Source organism: Triturus cristatus, chromosome 6 (assembly GCF_964204655.1).
Source record: "Triturus cristatus chromosome 6, aTriCri1.1, whole genome shotgun sequence".
NCBI classification, from domain to species: Eukaryota; Metazoa; Chordata; class Amphibia; order Caudata; family Salamandridae; genus Triturus; species Triturus cristatus.
Window position 1 is genome coordinate 1,013,917,820 of NC_140589.1, and position 18,731 is coordinate 1,013,936,550.

Consider the following 18,731-nt stretch of genomic DNA (forward strand, 5'->3'; position numbering starts at 1 on the left):
AGTAGTAGTGATGGTGTTAATGAATGGTAACTAGTTTAGTCGGGATATATTGAAGCAACCGTCTTCTCTGTCACTGCATGGACACATCAGGCAAAACAATCTGACAAGAATATTTATAGTTATTAGTTACATTCTGTCTTTAAAGTTTCAAATTTTAATTCAAATTCTAACCTAGGAATCGCTTAAAAGGCTGAGTGAGATTTCTGGATAGTGATGTACGTTTATGCAGTAACAAACACTTTTTGGTAATTATCTAGGCTACCCAGTGGTATCAGGAAACAATAGAAGAACTAATGGCCCCCACTCTGCTACCTGAGCTCCACTTGCTAAAACAGGTAAGAAAATTACATTTTAATGTACTATTAAACTCTTACTCAGTTAAGTCAACATTAGTTTATTGAGAACTTGGCAGTAAAGATGCCACATTGCCTTCCTCACTTTTAAAGAAGTTTGCCTGAAGTAACTGTGCTGTCTGAGTAATTTTGATGAATGGGAGATATTATAAGTTGCCTTTCTGTCCACAGATCAAAGTAAAGGGACCACGATATTGGGAAATAGTGATTGATTTAAGCAAAGGGACACATCAACTGAAGTAAGTAGGTTTGATGATGTGTGTTTGCGGTGAAATGGCCTTTATTTTTCTGGTACTTTAATATTTTTGCAAATTTTAGACTTTGTTTTCATGTCCTTAATTAACACTCTGTTTATCCTCCAAGATTAAAATACTGAAATTTCTTTTTAAAGATTAAATACATTTTGGCTTTTAATTTGTCTCCAGCCAACATTCCTCCGGATAATGTTATTTTCAACGTAGAAAAGTAAACTGTGTCCATCTACTAACTCCAAATTAGATTCATGTTCTGATTTATTTATTAAATATTGATACCCTGGAGTATTGCTTTTTATTCTTAAGTGTGGTTCACAAAACCTACATATTTCAAAAGTAAGCATTTGAGATACAAATATAAAACCTAACTCAGTGGATGTGTGCCTGCATTGGATTAATCCACATAAAAACGTTATGTGCTTTGGCAAACCAGTGCTTGCTTGCTTTCTGCTCTTTAAAATAAAGCCTGTGCATTTGCCAAGCCTCCATCTTTGTTTGTGGAGTCATCCGTTTTTCCACTTTAGAAATCTCTTAGGAAAATCCTGTAGTGATACTTTGTTAATGTTTTTAGGCTAAATAAAAATATGGTATCAATTGTTTTTCACTGTGACAGACTGTGCTTGAGGTGGGATTTACTAACAGTAAAAATTAAGGTCCTCCGTGAAGAATTTACTCCATTGCAGATTCCACATGTCCACATGGAGGACATTTTTAACCTCTTCAATTGCAAGCTTTAGAAAAGACACATCATAGTCCAAAATATCATAAATAATTGAGTGCACGGAAATTATTAGTGTTAGCTTTAAAGTTAACGCTAGGTGAGGGAGTCTCAAAATACAGGAAGTTGCAGGGGTCCGGAAAGGTAGGATTGCAGCATGAACAACTGTTCGTAATAATGGTTTATATATTAAATTATCATTTTTGTCTTGTAATTAAAAAAAAAAAAAATTCCCTTTTCAATTTTTTGGTTTACAATTGTGTTTCAAAGGCTAGTTTTTCTCTTGAGGTTGTGATATATATTCTGTAATTGTGTGTCCTTAAAGCCTGTAAAATATATGGTGACCGGTTTTACATAAGCCAAATGCCGAATGAAAAAAAAATGGGATTGTAATTTGCATTTGTCTGTATGTTGTATTAGTATTGCGCAAACCAAGCCATAAGGCAGTGGTGCTCTAACCAGGGTCAAAGATAAGAATACAGTCAATAAGTGATTAGAGAGGAATCTTTTTTGTGGACTGTTATTGCTTCATGATATTGTGCTCTTAAAGATGTGCGTCTTCAACTACTTTTTTAAATTTAAAAAAGGTTGGCCCGAACCTGATGGATACAGATGTTGCCGATTTTGGGTGCGTTGATGTTAAAAGCCTGTTGCCTTGACTTTTTTTGTTTTTGTTCAATTTGTCGCAGGTGTTCAGAGAACTATCAGCGATGTTGAGCTTGTCATCCAGATAGGCTAGGTTGCTGGTCGTGATGGCTTTGTAAATAATGCAGTTGGCTTTGATGGCAAGGACCCTGGGAGCACAGTGGAGTTCCAGCAGGGTAGTGGATTATGTGATCATATTTTTCAGGCCTTGGATCAGATGAGCTGCAGTTTTTACGATTACTTTAACAGGGGAGAGCAGTGACAGCTGGTAGTATTATGAAATGGTTGGGGCACTCACCATGAATGCTGCTGGCCACAGGGCCCTCCGTCCTGTGTTCCTCTCTCTGCGCCAATCCTGGGAGTGACAAGGAGCAGGAAGGAAAGGGAAGGACTTCTTTCCAAGTGCAGCGTGAATCCAACCTATCCTGGAGCTGCTCTCATGCTGTTTTCAGTATGAGAGCAGCTCCAGGATTGGTTTGAGCAGTCTAACCCGGTGCTAATTATGAGGCTCGGGGCCTGTGCCAGCAATTCCCCGGCGGTTTCTCAGCTCACGGATTGCTGTGTCTGAAGTGTGCATGTCAGATAGGCCGGCTGTAGACAAGCCAGCCAATCTGACATGTGCACTGTGCCCTGGGAGACATCCTGCAATACGCAGGAATCTGCCCCGTCCCCTTCCTCACGCTCCAGCAGCGTGGGCTGGCGGCACACAGAATAATAAAATGGTAATGACCATTTTATTATTCTGTGTTTACCACTGCACTCACAGCAGGTCAGGCGATGATCTTCTGCCCATTTAAAGAAACTGCCGCTGGGGGAGAATGAGTCTGAAGTCTGAAAGGCCATGCAGCAGGGTGTTTCCATCAACAAGATGCGAGAGTAGGACTTGAACAACAGTTTTGAAGTCACTTTGTGGAACGTCTTTCTTTTTTTGTCAATGTGTTCCTTGCGGGTGAGGTTGCTGTCCAGGGTGAATGCAAGTGATTTGACATGGTTGAAAGTTGGGGTTCAAAGCCATCAAAACGTATGTATTCAAGACAGGTTTATTCTATTTCTTTCTTTTTGTTCTTGGCAATTAACAGTAATGTTGTCAATGTGGTGTGAAAAGGTGCTGGATATCCAGGTATGCATAAGGTGCAGGAAGTGTTTGAGGCATTAGATGTATGGAGCATACGAGACTTTCGAATAGTATTTGCTAAATGCAACATCAGCATTGCAGGAACTGTGAGGCAAAAGTGGTGCCGAAGAGTGTTTCAGTTTCTTTGTGGCTTATAGGAAAATGTATTGGTACACTGCGACATATAAAGCAATCTCAAGGCATTAGATGATTACTGAGGACCTGTTTGCAAATTGGAAACGGTCAATGATTAAATGGAAGTGAAGGCACAGCAGCTGGCTCTTGATAAGCAGGAAACAGTTACAAGGACCAATGCATTCGCCTCTGATATCCATTTCACAATGTGCCATTTATTACGGGGTTCTTACTTTGGTTAATTTTAGAGGTCTGTAATGTTCTCCATTGCAGGCCTCTATCCCTACAATTGTGAGCGTTCGTAAGGAGCTGCAAATAAATGACTATCTCATTAATTGTAAAGAGCCATGATTTCTTGCAACTCCGTGTGATCTGCACCTTTGCACTGTGCTTTCTGTGTGTATCTAGCATAGGGCATCCACCTAGTTTGTTAAGAGAGAAATTGAGCTTTTGAGCTGCTTTGGTGGTGATCTCATTGGTTTCCAAAATGTAAGTTTTTTACATTTGGTTTGAGTACGTTAGCAGCGTCAACAATATGACCACATTCTTACGATCATTTTTAGTGAATTTTGGAGATACAAATTAGTGGTTTGTTTGCTTGTATGCTGTATCTTATCTTTTGTAGGTAAACCAGAGATTATCTTGTGCACCTGTCGCAGCTGAAGGTCGCAAAACATGGTGAAAAGTTTTTTAAGACTAAATAGACTGCTTGTGGCTGCATTTTGGAGTCTTCCAATACTTTTCTTTGGGGCACCCAGTTAAAGTGAGTTCCCAAAATCAATGCAGGTTTAATGCATTGATCACTATAGTTTTATTTCAATATTTTTTTGTTAACAAATGTAAGAGAAGGAAAGGGTGTACAGAAAATTTGCAGATGGAAAATAAATGTAGATGTGGCTGCTAATTGGTGTAAGCTCTGTAGCTCAGAGTCTAGTAAAGTACCCAGCTTCCTTACATCCCGCACAAGGTCAGGGCATGCACAAACAAACAGCCAAACAACCATCCATCTTATCTTCTCAGGTGGCTCTGAAACAGCAGATTTTCCTTTATAGACGATTTATTGTCAATGTTTTTTTCCAACCATCTGTGAACAGTCACAAGTGCCTTATGGGCTTACCCAGGAGAAATTGCATATTAAAGAACACTTGTGTATTGTATGTATACATGTAAAACATAAGATCAAATTCCTGTGGCAGATATGTTAATGATAATAAAGAAAAGATTGAAAACCAGAGGTATGATTGAGAACCTATGTAGAACCCCTGAACTCACTAGTTGGGATCATTAATATCAGTTTTGTGCTTCTCCAGCAAAAGGCCTATTACGTTCGCTTTAAATTTCTTAAGAGACTCTCTCTGTACTGAAAGGCATATTGGCAATATCTAGAAGATATGCAGTTACTTTGCTTGTTGTAGATAGATTGTTCTGATATCCTAAATTGGAATATTTACTCAAAACCTCTTCATATTCTGGTGCAGAGAACAAGCTGAAGTTTAGCAAATGCTAAGACTTCCATCCCTGCCCCTATTGTGAAATCACTGGTGTTTGCAAGAGATTATTCCTCTTAAAATGTTCCTATATTTTGTGAAAAAAGAAAACAACAATCCAACTGCAGTAATCTCATTGGGTGAAACTGCCGACACAGCAAGAGCTTTTAAGTTCTCCAAGTTCTCTTGCTGTAAGTTCTACGCAAAAGGAATTCTCCTAGAATACAACTTTTTTTGCTGCTCTTAATAATTATACTGATATATGTTTAGTTGCAAGGTTTTGTGCTTCTAACTGTATGCCCTCTCCTGCATAGTTTGCAGGTTTGCACTCTACTTATTTGGTGTTTTTCCACATTTCATTCAGTAATATTCAATTTACATCTAATGTTTCTAATGAATAATTCTAACCACTGATTCCTCACCTTAGAATACTCAGTAGCCACCAGACGGCATCCAAAAAACTTTCTCATGAATGCTCCGACATCCCACTAGGTGGCACCGTGAGGCCCTGTGCTGATGCCGTACCGCCCCTGAAGTGATTTAGCAGAGCCTCTTATAAGCACGAACCCTTCGCACTAGCATTAGTTCCTTTCTTTTTCTTTTTCTGACATCGATCCAAAGCTCTACTCCCAATGTCGCTGGCCTTCTGATAACTCTTGAAAGTCCACCCCACCCCCAAATTAGAGTGAATCTCAGAAAAACCCCTGCCCGTTCTGTTGAAAGAGGTGCGAGTTTTATTTTCCAAAGGAGCTATCATGAGTATTATGGACTTCGAAATTAGAGATGGTTGCACCTTTTACTTTTTCCTTCTGCTGAAAAAGAATGGGACCTTTAGCCCTTTTTAGACCTTCAACCTCTGAGTGCCTCCTGTGGAAGGACAAATTCAAAATGCTCAAGCTGGGCCAGAACCGGTCTTGTCTGTACCCAAGCGACTGGATGGTTTTATTGGACCTGCAGGATGCATATTTTTATGTACCCATCCTGCAGTCCAACAGACGTTACCTGCATTTCAAGGTAGGTTAGCAGCATATTACGTTTGCCATGTCCCCCTTCAGCCTCACCAGTGACCCTCAGGTGTTCACAAAAGTGATGGTGGTGGTCGCTGCCCATCTTTGGTTGTCAGTATGCTAGTTTTCCCGTACCTCGACAACTGACTGGTAAAAGTGGGCATGTCAGTCAGTCATAGAACTCCTCCAGATGACTTCAAACCTCCTAAAATCGTTGGCGACAAGCCTAATTCTCCCCTGCCTCCTGTTCACAGAGCCTTCCTTTCATTGAAGCTGTTCTGGATACTTTACAGCTCAGGCCTTCCCTTCATTGTAACGGGTCTAGGACATTCGGACTGTGTTCCAGATATTTCAGCCTCCGTCCTGGATCTCATTGAGAACAGCTTTGAAGCTTCTTGGCTTTTAATCCTCCTGCTTTCATCTTGTGGACTACGCCAGGTGACGTATGCGGTCTGTGTAATAGATTATGATGTTCCAGTTTGTTCATCCCCTGGGAAACTTCAGATATCATTTAATTTAAGAGGAGACTGCACACATTCTCCAGTGGTGGCTACTTCTCCACAATTTGACAAGCAGCAGGCCCTTTTCCCTTCCCAAAACAGAGCGATGATGGAACTATCACTGCTGGGTTATAGTAGGCCATTTAGGAGAGGTGGAGATCAGAGGACTCCGGTCTCCAATGGAAGCCTGGCTCTATATCAACTTGCTGGTGTTACAAGCCATTCGGCAGGTCTTGAAGGATTTCCTAGCATCCATCAAGAAAGGGCTGGTGCAGGTTCTCATGGACAGCACCCCCACCATGTGGTAGTGCAACAAACCGGGCAACGTGGGATCCTTGGCCCTCTAGATGCCTCTGAACTAGTTTGGAAAGTCAGGGTATCATTTTGTGACAGCGAACCACATGATTGTATCTTTTTCCCACTGTTGAGAGTATGCAGTGTCAACAGTTTTGCACATTGGACTATCCATGAAAAACTGGCTAGAAGATGCATTCCGGCTAGAATGGAACTTTGAACTCTTGTACACCTTCCTGCCTCTGCCTTTCTTGCCCTCAATTCTGAAAGAGATCAGAACAGCAGTGCTAAAGGCATTCTAGTGGTTCCAGATTGGGCCAGGAGAACGTGTTACTCAGAGGTTCTGGGCATGAGCACCTATCCTGCGATCATCCTGCCACTTCGAGAGCAATAGACTAGGGTCCTCCACCCAAATCTGCACAGTCTACACCTCAAATCATGGAAATTGAGCGGTGGCTGTTGATTGTGCTTGATCTGTCCATGGTAGTGGTGAAAACCATCATCTGATAGACATGTAGCTGCAGATTCCTTTCCTTTGAACATGTAGCCACAGATTCCTTACCTTTGAACTTCCAGGCATCAGGCTGGTTCCAGAAGATGTTTGACAACAGTACCCCTGTGTGTCGATAGGTGGCATTGGTCGACTCCGCATGAAATCATAGGCATCAGTTTAGTCGTGAAGTCTGGGTTGTCTATATAGGCGCCACCCAGGCGCACTGACGCCTGTTCTTTTCTTTCCGCACCAGCCAGCACAGATCGGTCGAAGAGAGCTACCCCCTGTCACTTTTTGACAGACTTTTTGTCAACTTCTTTTGGTGTGCTAGGTATGTCTAGTAAGAAAGCCTCAGGGTTCAAGCCGCCCGGCGCCTATCACCGCTCCATGTCGTTCACTGACCATCCTTTTGGTGCGCCTCTAAAGCTGATCACGGCCTGGTGTTCGGTACCACGGAGGTTGCCTCGTTGATCCCGGTCTGGGGGATCGAAGTCTTCTTCCTCAAAGTCCTCTCGGCCAGGTAAGAAGCACCATAAAAAGCACAAGAAGTCAAAGCATGCTTCGACTTTGTCCTGTCCATCGTGCCATGAGATGGAGGAGCCTCTGTGCTCGAGGCCCCGCTTCGCAGAGCGGGTGCCTAGGTCTGCTCCAAGTTTCCCAACCTTTCCATGGCCGGAAACAACCCCCGCTCAACTAAAATAATTTTTTGACGCCATGTGTGCCATATTTGGGCAGCCTGATCCTGCCAGCGTGCCTTCGGTCCCCACAGGTTCAGCTGATGGAGACCCCGTGGGTTCCTTGCCTTTGGCTACGGCCACTGTGCCACGGGCTCTTCATGGACCTGTTCCCGAATCCAGACCGGCGCCGGTTATACCTCTGCAACCTTCCCAAGCGCCACGTCAGACGTTGAGGCCCTCGCAGTTGACGGCACCCACCGGCGGCACCTGCACATTATCATTCCAGATGAGACGGAGCCCGTCAAGCGTCCAACGATGCTGAGACCATCGCAGACGGAGCAGCATGGCTCCATGCCACTCCACCTGCCATATTCTGAGGGGTTAGGAATGGATGCTGAAGGGTGGGAGGGGCAGCAGAATCCCTTAGAAATATCACAAGCAAATCAAGACCTGAACCTGTATAAGGACCTGGCTGATGCCAGCTACCTGGACACCTCCCCAGATCCTGGTGTGCTGTCTCCACCCAACCTGAATACAGAGGATAGAGCTTCATTCACAATGGTGGTGTGTAAGGCTGGGGAGGTCTTGGACCTGCAGCTTCCTACGGCGGAGGTCCTGCAGCCTGGTGTTTCCTCTTTAGAACGAATATGACACGTTATTTCACATGCCATTACTTTGCATGCCATTACTACGCGGTTATTACTTAGCAATAACCGTTACTACGCAAGTTTTTACTTTGCATACCATTACATTGAAAGTGTTAATGTATACGAAGTCAAAACTTGCCTAGTAATAAAAATGATACGCTGAATAACTTGTTATATTAAAAAAAAAGACATTTAAGCCCCTTTTTAAAATGTTTAAAACACAACACTAATTTTAAATAATAATAAATAGAAATACACTACCCTGCACATCTAAAAATAGAAAACACTACCAAAACACTCAAACACTACACTGCCCTACACTACTGAAACACCCCTACACTACCCTAAACCCTAAATCACTACCCCAACACAACCCTTCCCCTACCCCAGTCCTATCCCTACTCTCAAACACTACCCTTCACGACCCCCAACACTACCCTAAACCACTACCCTACACTACACCACACCACAACACTACCCTAAAACCTAAAACACTACCCCCTGCACAACCCTCCCCAACCCCCACTCCTGTCCCTACACTCAAACACTACCCTGCACAACCCCCCAACACTACCCTAAACCCTAATACACTACCCTACACTACACGTACATCACACCACTACCCTAAACCACTACCCCATGCACGACCCTCACCCTTCCCCAATCCACTCCCTACACTACAACACTACCCTACACGACACCCCAACACTACCCTTAACCCTAAAACACTACCCTACACTACACAAACACCACAACACTACACTAAACCCTAAAACACTACCCCCAGCACGACCCTCCCCACCCCAATCCTGTCCCTACACCCAAACACTCCCCTACACGACCCCCCGACACTACCCTAAACCCCAAAACACTACTCATCGAACACAACACTACCCTAATCCTTCCCCTATAGCCCCTCTTACCTCTCTCTCCTCTTGTCCTTGGTTCTCCTTCCTGCGTCTTCAGAGAGGCGGTCATCTTTGCTCGTCGTTGTGAGGAAACGCCTCAGTTTCCTCACAACAATGTGGTTCGCTTTACAACGCATGCGTTGTAATAACATGCGTGGATATGGCTACGCGTTATTACAGCGCATGCGTAGTAAAGCATGCATAGTAATGGTACGCAGTGTAATGACCCCGTACAAAAGGATGTTTACCCTTTAGAACCCCTGCTGCTTTTAAAAGAGGCCTTAACAGACATTCTACTGGGCACCTGGTCCAAGCCCAGTACAGGGGCTCCTGTGAATAGAACCATTGCCCACTGCCACCGCCCTGCACTGGTTGACCCAGCCTTCTTCTACCCACCCCACCCCACAGAGCTTGGTGGTCCAAACCTCCCCCTGCCACGACGCCTTCCACGACGCCTTCCCTTACACAACCCTAGACAGGGAATCCAAAAAGCTGAACAGCTTTCGCAAGAAAATCTTTTCTTCCACCTGCCTAACATTGCAGTCGGTAAACACTGCATGCCTCTTGGGCCGTTCTCCCATTCTCTATGGGATACAGTTGCGCAAGTGCTGCCCAGAGTCTCTGAGGAGGACTGAGCTGTCCTCTCCCTTGCCATTACAGTCTGAAAGAAACAGTTAGTTATAGATTCCTTACCTTAGAATTACCCCCAGGCGTCAGACTGGAACCGGAGAGTTTTTCGTCAGCAGTACCCCTGCGCATCGGAAGGTGGCGTCAGTTGACTCCGCGTTAGTCGTCGGCGTTGTGGTCGCTGGGATGACGTCGATTTAGCTACATTGACACCACCCTCGCACGCTGACGTCAGTTCTTTCTTTTTCTGCGCCAGCAAGCGCAGATCCAGAAAGCGGTACCTCCAGTCACTTTTTGGCTAACTTTTTCTCAACTTTTGTTGACTTTGTTTTTTGAGTCCATCGACTCCTCGTGCACGAGGGATGCCCGGGTTCAAGGCCTGCGGTTCCTGTAACTGACTGATGTTGGTGACGTATCCACACCGCATGTGTCTCTACTTTCTGCAGCGCGAACACAACCACAAGTCGTGCTCTGACTGCTGGACCATGGGCCGAAGTCTTTGTGGGAGCCTTCCCGAAAGCTACTCGAGGCCCGGCAGTCGGCTCCGCTTCGCTCGAGGTCCCGGTCGCGTAGGAGGTCGAGGGACCGGTCGCGGAGCCAACACCATTCTTCATCTAAGTCTTCGCACTCTGTGTCAGGTAAGTAGAAGCACAAGAAGTTGAAAAAGCATCGTCGCTCTTCGACTTCTCCCCGTCCGTCGGCTGACGTGACAAGGGATGCGGGTGGTGCCCCTCCACGGCTCCGCGTGCAGACCCCTGACCAGCTATGTCAGTTTTACGAAGCAATGCAATCTTTGGGCAGCCTGACTCTGCCGGCTTGCCTTCAGGCCCCGTGGACTCGGCTGGGGGCCCCCGGGCCTTCTACGCTAGCTGCTCTGGCAGCACAGGGTCCCCTTGGATCCAGGCCTGGATCCGAATCGCTACCGGTCAACCTTGTTAAGCCTACCCCGGTGCCGATTCCACCGGCACCACGTCCACCACTGGCTTCGGCTGCGTCCGCAGCCAACTTCCACCCGGCCTCCACCTCGAGGTAGACACGGAGACGGACCGGCATCGACCGAGGTCGAATCCGGCACCGTCGGGTACATTTGTGCCCCTGTTCTAACCAGCCAGAGGAGGGTGAGGAGGACTGGGAGGGTTCTGGGGACCCTTAAACCGACCAGTTGGTGTATGAACAGGACTGTAGAGAGGAGCCAGTGGTCTGGATACCTCACCAGACTTTGGCTTGTTGTCTCCTCCTACCGTGGCTACAGAGGAGGGAGTGTCATAAGTAGTGGTGTTGCGTAGGGTGGCCGAGGTGCTCCACCTTGAGCTACCTACGGTGGCAGTCAGGACTAACCTCCTGGCAGAGGTCCTTTCAAACAGCAGCAAGCTCTTGGGAGCCCCTGCTGCTGTTTAATGAAACCCTCACGGACATCCTGTTGGGCACCTGGTCCAGGCCCACACAGGGGCTACTGTGGACAGGATGATTGCCCTATGCCACCGCCTGGCCCCGGGCAACCCCACTTTCCTCTCCCAATACCTCACCCCTGAGAGCTTGGTGATCCAAGCCTCCACTTCTAAATGCGCATTCCCTAACGCACCACCCGATAGGCAATCCAAAAAGCTGGACCACCTTCGGAAGAAAATGTTTTCTTCTGCCCGCTTGGGACTGCGGTCGGTAAACACCGCATATCTGTTGGGCCGTTACACCCACACTGTGTGGGATACGGTAGTGCAGGTGCTGCCCCAGTGCCCAGAGGAGGCCCTGGCTGTGCTATCCCGTGCAGTTGCCGAGGAGAGAGACTCAGCGAAGTTTACCAATCGCTGTGGGCTGGATACCGCCGACGCACTTGGCAGGACGATTTCCACGTCAGTAGCCCTTCGATGCAACGCCTGGTTGCGATCGACTGGTTTTTCTGGGGATGTCCAATGCACTCTTATGGACATGCCCTTTGATGGACATCGCCTTTTCGGCGACAAGGCAGACCATGCGCTGGAGCGCTTTAAGGACTCTCGGGCTATGGCCCGGTCCTTGGGCTTCTCCACCACCCACACTGCGCAGTCTGCCTTTTGCCCCTTTTGTGACTACGGAAGGGGTGCTCCGCCACGTCCCGCCCAGAGCGACAGGCCAGCGCAAGCTGTTCAGCCTCAGCACAGCCGGGGAAGTGGGAACCAGCGCTGTGGTTCTGTGGGCCAGCGAGCGGGACAGTCCACCACAGCCCCTCTGCAGCAGCCTCCAAACCCTCCTAGTCCGTCCTTTCAGGGCCACCAAACGCCAGTGGGCGGCAGGATCCGCCATCACCTCCCCCACTGGTGCACCATCACTTCAGACAGGTGGTTTTGCAAATAGTCCGAAGGGGCTACTCATCCCTTTGAGACTACCCCTCCATCCATGCCACCTAAGTACCAACGCATGTCGGAGGATCATCTGGCCCATCTTCAACAGCAAGTTTCGGCACTCTTGACCAAGGGAGCCATCGAGCGCGTTCCTGCCCCAGAAGTAGGTTGTGATTGCTATTCCCACTACTTTCTGGTGCCCAAGATGGACAAATGCCTGCATGCTATCTTGGATCTCAGGAAGGTCAACCGCTTCCTCCGGAAGGAGAAGTTCAAAATGTTGATGCTCGCTCAGGTCTTGTCTGCCCTCGACCTTGGAGATTGGATGGTAGCGTTGGACTTGCAGGACGCCTATTTCCACATCCCCCTCCTGCCGGCCCACAGGCGTTACCTACGTTTCACTGTAGGCCACGAGCACTTACAGTTTACCGTGCTCCCCTTTGGCCTTACTAGCGCCCCTCGGGTGTTAACGAAAGTGATGGCGGTGGTCGCAGCTCATCTGCGCAGATCAGATGTTCAAGTCTTCTCCTATCTCGACGACTGGATGTTGATGGCGGGCTTGCCCCAGGCTGTCCTCTCCCACCTCCAAACTACGGCCAACTTCCTGCATTCGCTGGGGTTCTCCATCAACGTGCCGAAGTCTCACCTTGCCCCTCTCAGAAGCTCCTCTTCATCGGAGCAGTTCTGGACACGACGCAGTTTCAGGTTTATCCTACCGAACAGCGAGTCCGGGATATTTGGGCTATGATTCCGATTTTTCAGCCTCTATCCCAGGTTTCGGTCAGAATGACCCTCAGGCTGCTGGGTCTGATGGCCTCCTGCATCCTGCTTGTGGATCATGCCAGATGGCATATGCAGGCTCTGCAGTGGGACCTGAAGTTCCAGTGGGCACAACATCAGGGTAATCTGTCCGATTGCCTCCAGATCTCGGAGGGCACTGCATGCCAATTGCAGTGGTGGCTCACGAACCAGGATTGGGTCGGCGGCAGATCCCTCTCCCTTCCCCAACCAGAGTTCACAGTGTGACCGATGCATCACCTCTGGGATGGGGCAACCACATGGGGGAGGCAGAGATCAGAGGCCTCTGAGCTCTGGCGGAGTCCGGGTTCCACATCAAACTTCGGGAGATTAGTCTTCAACTCAAAGCATTCCTTTCCTCTGTCTGGGAAAGAGTGTTGCAGGTGTTCACGGACAGCACCACCGCCATGTGGTACTGCAACAATCAAGGCGGGGTGGGGTCGTGGACCCAATGTCAGGAGGCCCTTCAACTCTGGACATGGCTGGAACATCAAGGAATATCCCTGGTGGTTCAACACCTGGCAGGTTCCCTGAACGCCAGGGCGGACAAACTCAGCCGCAGGTACATGATGGATCACAAATGGCGTCTTCATTCTGAGGTGGTGCAAGGTCTCTTTCAGCAGTGGTTAGAGCCTAGGTAGATCAGTTCGCCACCGAAGAGAACGTGCAATATCTGAAAGAAACACGTTAGTTAGATTCCTCACCTTAGAATATCCCCAGGCGTCAGACTGGATCCGGAAGATTTTTCGTCAGCAATACCCCTTGCGCGTCGCTAGGCGTCGTCTGCGGCTCCGCGTCCGTCGTCGGCGTCGCGCGCCGGGATGACGTCGTCGGAGTACTTAGACGCCGCCCTCGCGCGCTGACGTCAGTTCTTCTTTTTTCCGCGCCAGTAAGCGCAGATCCGGGAGAGCTACCCCTTTAGTCAATTTTTGACTAACTTTTTTGATCCTTTTTGATCGTGTCTCGACACCGGTGCCGGTAGGATGCCTGGGTTTAAAGCCTGTACGGACTGTAACCGATTGATGTCGGTTACGGACCATCACCGCCGGTGCCTTTACTGCTTGGGCCTCGATCACGACGCGGAGTCGTGTTCGGACTGCAAGGCCCTGACCTCGAAGGCTAGACGGGAGCGGTCCCGTAAGCTCCTCGAGATTCGCCACTAGGCTCCGCGCGCCTCTCGATCCCGGTCCAGGAGGAGGTCCAAGGATCGGTCGCGGAGCCGCAGCCGACGTCACCATCGGTCGTCGGGATCCAAGTCTTCGGGTAAGTCGAAGCATTCCAAGAAGTCCAAGAGGCGACATCGCTCTTCGGACTCCCCTCGCCGGTCGCGCGACTCGGCCGAGGGTCAGGGTGGTTCCACCCCCGCGGCTCCGGCGGAGCCGCAGGCGCCGCGCCTGTCCCCATACCCTCCGGTCCCTGGGACTAACGCGACGCCGGCGGAAGTCAGCGCCTTCCTCTCGGCCATGAGGAACCTGGCTCCGCCGTCGGCGCCCGCTGGTGCGCTTCGGGCCCCCGCGGACCCGACTGGGCTGCCTTGCCTGCCGGTGGCTCCGGTCCCGGCGCCGTTGACGGCTCTGGCCTCGACGCCGCAAGCGCCCGAGGGACCCGTTCTCGAGTCCCCGTCAACGCCGGTCAACCTCGTCACGCCTCCTCCGCCGGCGTCGACACCGGTACCACCCCCGACGCCGACGTCGACTCCGCTCGACGTCGTGCCCCAGTTCAGTCCCACTCCGGGCCCGGCGCCGGTCCGGCGTCGATGGACGCCGAGATCGGCGCCGCTAGAGACACATTATGTCTACCGCCCGGCTCCGTTACTTTCTCCTCTATACCAGGAGTCGGATGATGGGGACAACTGGGAGGGATCCGAGGATCCTATGGCCGCTCAGGCTCAACTGTCCCAGGACTGGGCAGATGAACTGGGGGAGGCCAGTGGCCTGGATACCTCTCCAGACACTGGATTTGTCTCTCCTCCGACTGTGGCTTCGGAGGAGGGTGCTGCTTTCTCTGTGGTGCTGCGCAAGGCGGCCGCAGCCCTTGGGCTCGAGCTGCCTGCCGTGGCTGTGAGGACTAACGTCCTTACTGAGGTGCTTCAGTCTGCAGCAAGCTCCACTGAGCCTCTGCTGCAATTCAATGAGGCCCTCATTGACGTTCTGCAGGGCACCTGGTCCAAGTCCTCCACAGTTCCCCCTGTGGACAGGAACGTCGCCAGGCGCCACCGCCCTGCTCCGGGCGACCCCAGTTTTCTGTCTCAACACCCTACCCCTGAGAGCCTGGTTATCCAGGCCTCCACCTCCCAATCCTCTTTCCCGACCGCCCCGCCGGACCGGGATTCCAAGAGACTAGAACAGTTTGGCAAGAAGCTGTTCTCTTCCCTTAGTTTGGGCCTGCGGTCTTTGAACACCGCTTGTCTCTTGGACCGTTATTCCCACTCTCTGTGGGATGCGGTGGAGGACGCGCTGCCCCTGTGTCCGGAGGAGGTCCGGACACGACTCACCCAGGCTCTGGCCGATGGGAGGGATGCCGCGCGTCATGCTATACGTTGTGGGCTTGACACCACGGACTCGCTGGGTAGGGCCATTTCTACCACAGTGGCGCTTAGACGTCACGCCTGGCTGCGGTCCACGTCATTTTCGAGCGATGTCCAGAGCACTCTCATGGACATGCCGTTTGATGGCACTCGCCTGTTTGGCGAGAAGGCGGACAGTGTGCTGAACCGCTTTAAGGACTCCCGGGCTACGGCCAAGTCCTTGTGCCTCTCGGCCCCGCGGTCGCAATCTTCCGCCTTTCGCCCCTTTCGTGGCCAAGGAAGGGGTGCCTCCTCACGTGCGCCTAGCCACCAGCCGCAGAACCAACCTGCGCGCGGTCGCATACGTGGTTTCCGCCGAGGCGGTTCTGGAGGACGACTAGGTCAGCCCACATCCACCCCGGCAGCATCCGCCTCAAAGCCTTCCTAGTCCGAGCTTTCAGGCCCATTCCACGCCAGTGGGCGGCAGAGTTCGCCATCACCTGCTCCACTGGCGGTCCGTCACATCGGACAGGTGGGTGCTGCAAATCGTCCGAAGGGGCTACTCCCTCCCCTTCGAGACGACCCCTCCAGCCATGCCACCGCAGCACCACCGTATCTCGGGGGATCATTTGAATCTTCTCCACGAGGAAGTTTCGGCCCTCTTGGCCAAGGGGGCCGTCGAGCGCGTTCCGAGTCCAGAAGTAGGTCGTGGTTGTTATTCCCACTACTTTCTGGTTCCCAAGAAGGGCAAAGGAGGCCTACGCCCTATCTTGGACCTCCGGAACGTCAATGCCTTCCTCCGGAAGGAAAGGTTCAAAATGTTGACTTTGGCTCAGGTTCTAGCTGCCCTAGACCCCGGAGACTGGATGGTAGCGTTGGACTTGCAGGACGCATATTTCCACATCCCCGTCCTGCCGGCCCACCGGCGTTACCTGCGGTTCACGGTAGGCCAAGAGCACTTTCAGTTTACCGTGCTCCCCTTCGGCCTCACCAGTGCCCCTCGGGTGTTCACGAAAGTGATGGCGGTGGTCGCAGCTCATCTGCGCAGATCAGGGGTTCCAGTCTTCCCCTATCTCGACGACTGGTTGTTGAAGGCGGGCTCGCCCCAGGCAGTCGTCTCCCACCTCCAGACTACGGCGGATCTCCTGCATTTGCTGGGGTTTTCCATCAACGTGCCGAAGTCACACCTGAGTCCCTCTCAGAAGCTCCTTTTCATCGGAGCGGTTCTCGATTCGGCGCAGTTCCGGGTCTATCCACCGGAACAGCGGGTCCGGGATATACAGGCCCTGATTCCCATCTTTCGGCCTCTATCCTGGGTTTCGGTCAGGCTAGTGTTGCGGCTTCTGGGGCTGATGGCCTCCTGCATCCTACTAGTGCATCACGCCAGGCGGCGCATGCGGGCTCTGCAGTGGGACCTGAAGTTTCAGTAGGCCCAGCATCACGGCAACCTGTCCGACCATGTCTTGATCTCGGAGGACACTGCACAGCAGTTGCAGTGGTGGCTCACGGACCGCGATTGGGTCATGGGCAGAAGCCTCTCCCTTCCCCAACCGGAGCATGTCGTAGTGACGGATGCGTCCCTCCTGGGATGGGGTGGCCATATGGGAGAGGCGGAGATCAGAGGCCTCTGGTCTCCGGCGGAGTCTCGTCTCCACATCAACCTGTTGGAGTTGAGAGCGATCCGACTTGCACTGAAAGCCTTCCTTCCCTCTGTCAGGGGAAGTGTCGTGCAGGTGTTCACGGACAACACCACCGCCATGTGGTATTGCAACAAACAGGGCGGGGTGGGGTCGTGGACCCTTTGTCAGGAGGCTCTGCACCTCTGGACATGGCTGGAACACCAGGGCGTCACCCTGGTGGTTCAACATCTGGCGGGCTCTCTGAACGCCAGAGCAGACGAACTCAGCCGCCGGTGCATGATGGATCACGAATGGCGTCTGAACTCCGAAGTGGCACAAGGTCTCTTTCAGCAGTGGGGAGAGCCTTGGTTAGATCTATTCGCCACCGAAGAGAACGCGCAATGTCAGCAGTTCTGCGCGTTGGAATTTCCAAGGCGGCGCTCGCTCGGCGACGCTTTTCGTCACGAGTGGAGTTGCGGTCTGTTGTACGCCTTTCCGCCTATACCACTTCTGCCCAGAGTGCTGAAGAAGATCAGGCACGACCGGGCCCAACTCATCTTGGTGGCTCCGGATTGGGCACGAAGGTACTGGTATCCCGAGCTACTCAGTATGTTGACCGATCCTCCGATACGTCTGCCCCTTCGGGAGGATCTTCTGTCGCAGCAGCAGGGGACGGTCCTCCACCCGAACCTGTCCAGCCTCCACCTCCATGCGTGGAGATTGAGCGGCGGCAGTTGATGCCATTTGACTTGCCTCCTGAAGTCTGTGATATCATTCTGGCAGCCAGGCGTCCCTCCACAAAGACGGTATACGCCTGCCGGTGGAACAAATTTGTGGCATGGTGCACAGCAAAGGCTGTGGATCCCCTTTCCGCCCCTCTTTCTGAGGTTCTCCTCTTTCTTCTTTCTTTGGCCCGGCAGGGCTCTGCCCTGGTCACCCTGAAAGGTTATCTTGCTGCCATCTCTGCTTTCTTGCGGCTTCCTGATCAGCCTTCTCTTTTCAAGTCCCCTGTAGTTACACGCTTTCTAAAGGGCATTACTCACACGTTCCCTTCTGTCCCTTTTGTAATGCCTCAGTGGGACTTGAATCTTGTTCTCACATTTCTAATGTGTGCTCCCTTTGAGCCTCTTCATAATTGTCCTCTTCGTCTGCTGACGCTTAAGACTGCTTTTCTGGTAGCCATCACCTCGGCTAGACGGGTGAGTGATCTCCAGGCGTTATCTTCAAAACCTCCTTTTCTCTCTGTTCATCCGGACAAGGTTGTCCTTCGGCCTCGTCCCTCCTTTCTTCCGAAAGTGGTGACTCCATTTCATCTTGGGCAGTCTGTCACCTTGCCCACCTTCTTTCCGCCTCCGCATCCTTCCAAAGAGGAAGAGAGGCTCCACCGTCTGGACCCAAAACGTGCGCTCTCCTTTTATCTGGACCGCACAAAGCAGTTCCGGGTGGACGACCAACTTTTCGTTGGATACGTGGGTGCCAAGAAGGGGAAAGCTGTGCACAAACGGACTATCTCTCGGTGGGTCGTTTTGTGCATCAAAATTTGTTACTCCTTGGCAAAAAAGGACCCTCCTGTTGGGCTGCGCGCCCATTCTACTCGGGCCACAGTGGCTACTACTGCTATGGGACGGGGT

General features: G+C 50.8%; 1 protein-coding gene across 1 annotated transcript in view; it reads left to right on the top strand.

The window, feature by feature from the left end:
• Positions 1-18,731, top strand: part of ANAPC1 (anaphase promoting complex subunit 1) — a 771,271-nt gene that overhangs the window by 618,485 nt on the left and 134,055 nt on the right. Inside the window, exons 40-41 of the mRNA XM_085611802.1 lie at positions 258-335; positions 525-592. Of these exons, the coding sequence (XP_085467928.1) occupies positions 258-335; positions 525-592 (146 nt within the window). The remainder of the gene's footprint in view (positions 1-257; positions 336-524; positions 593-18,731) is intronic.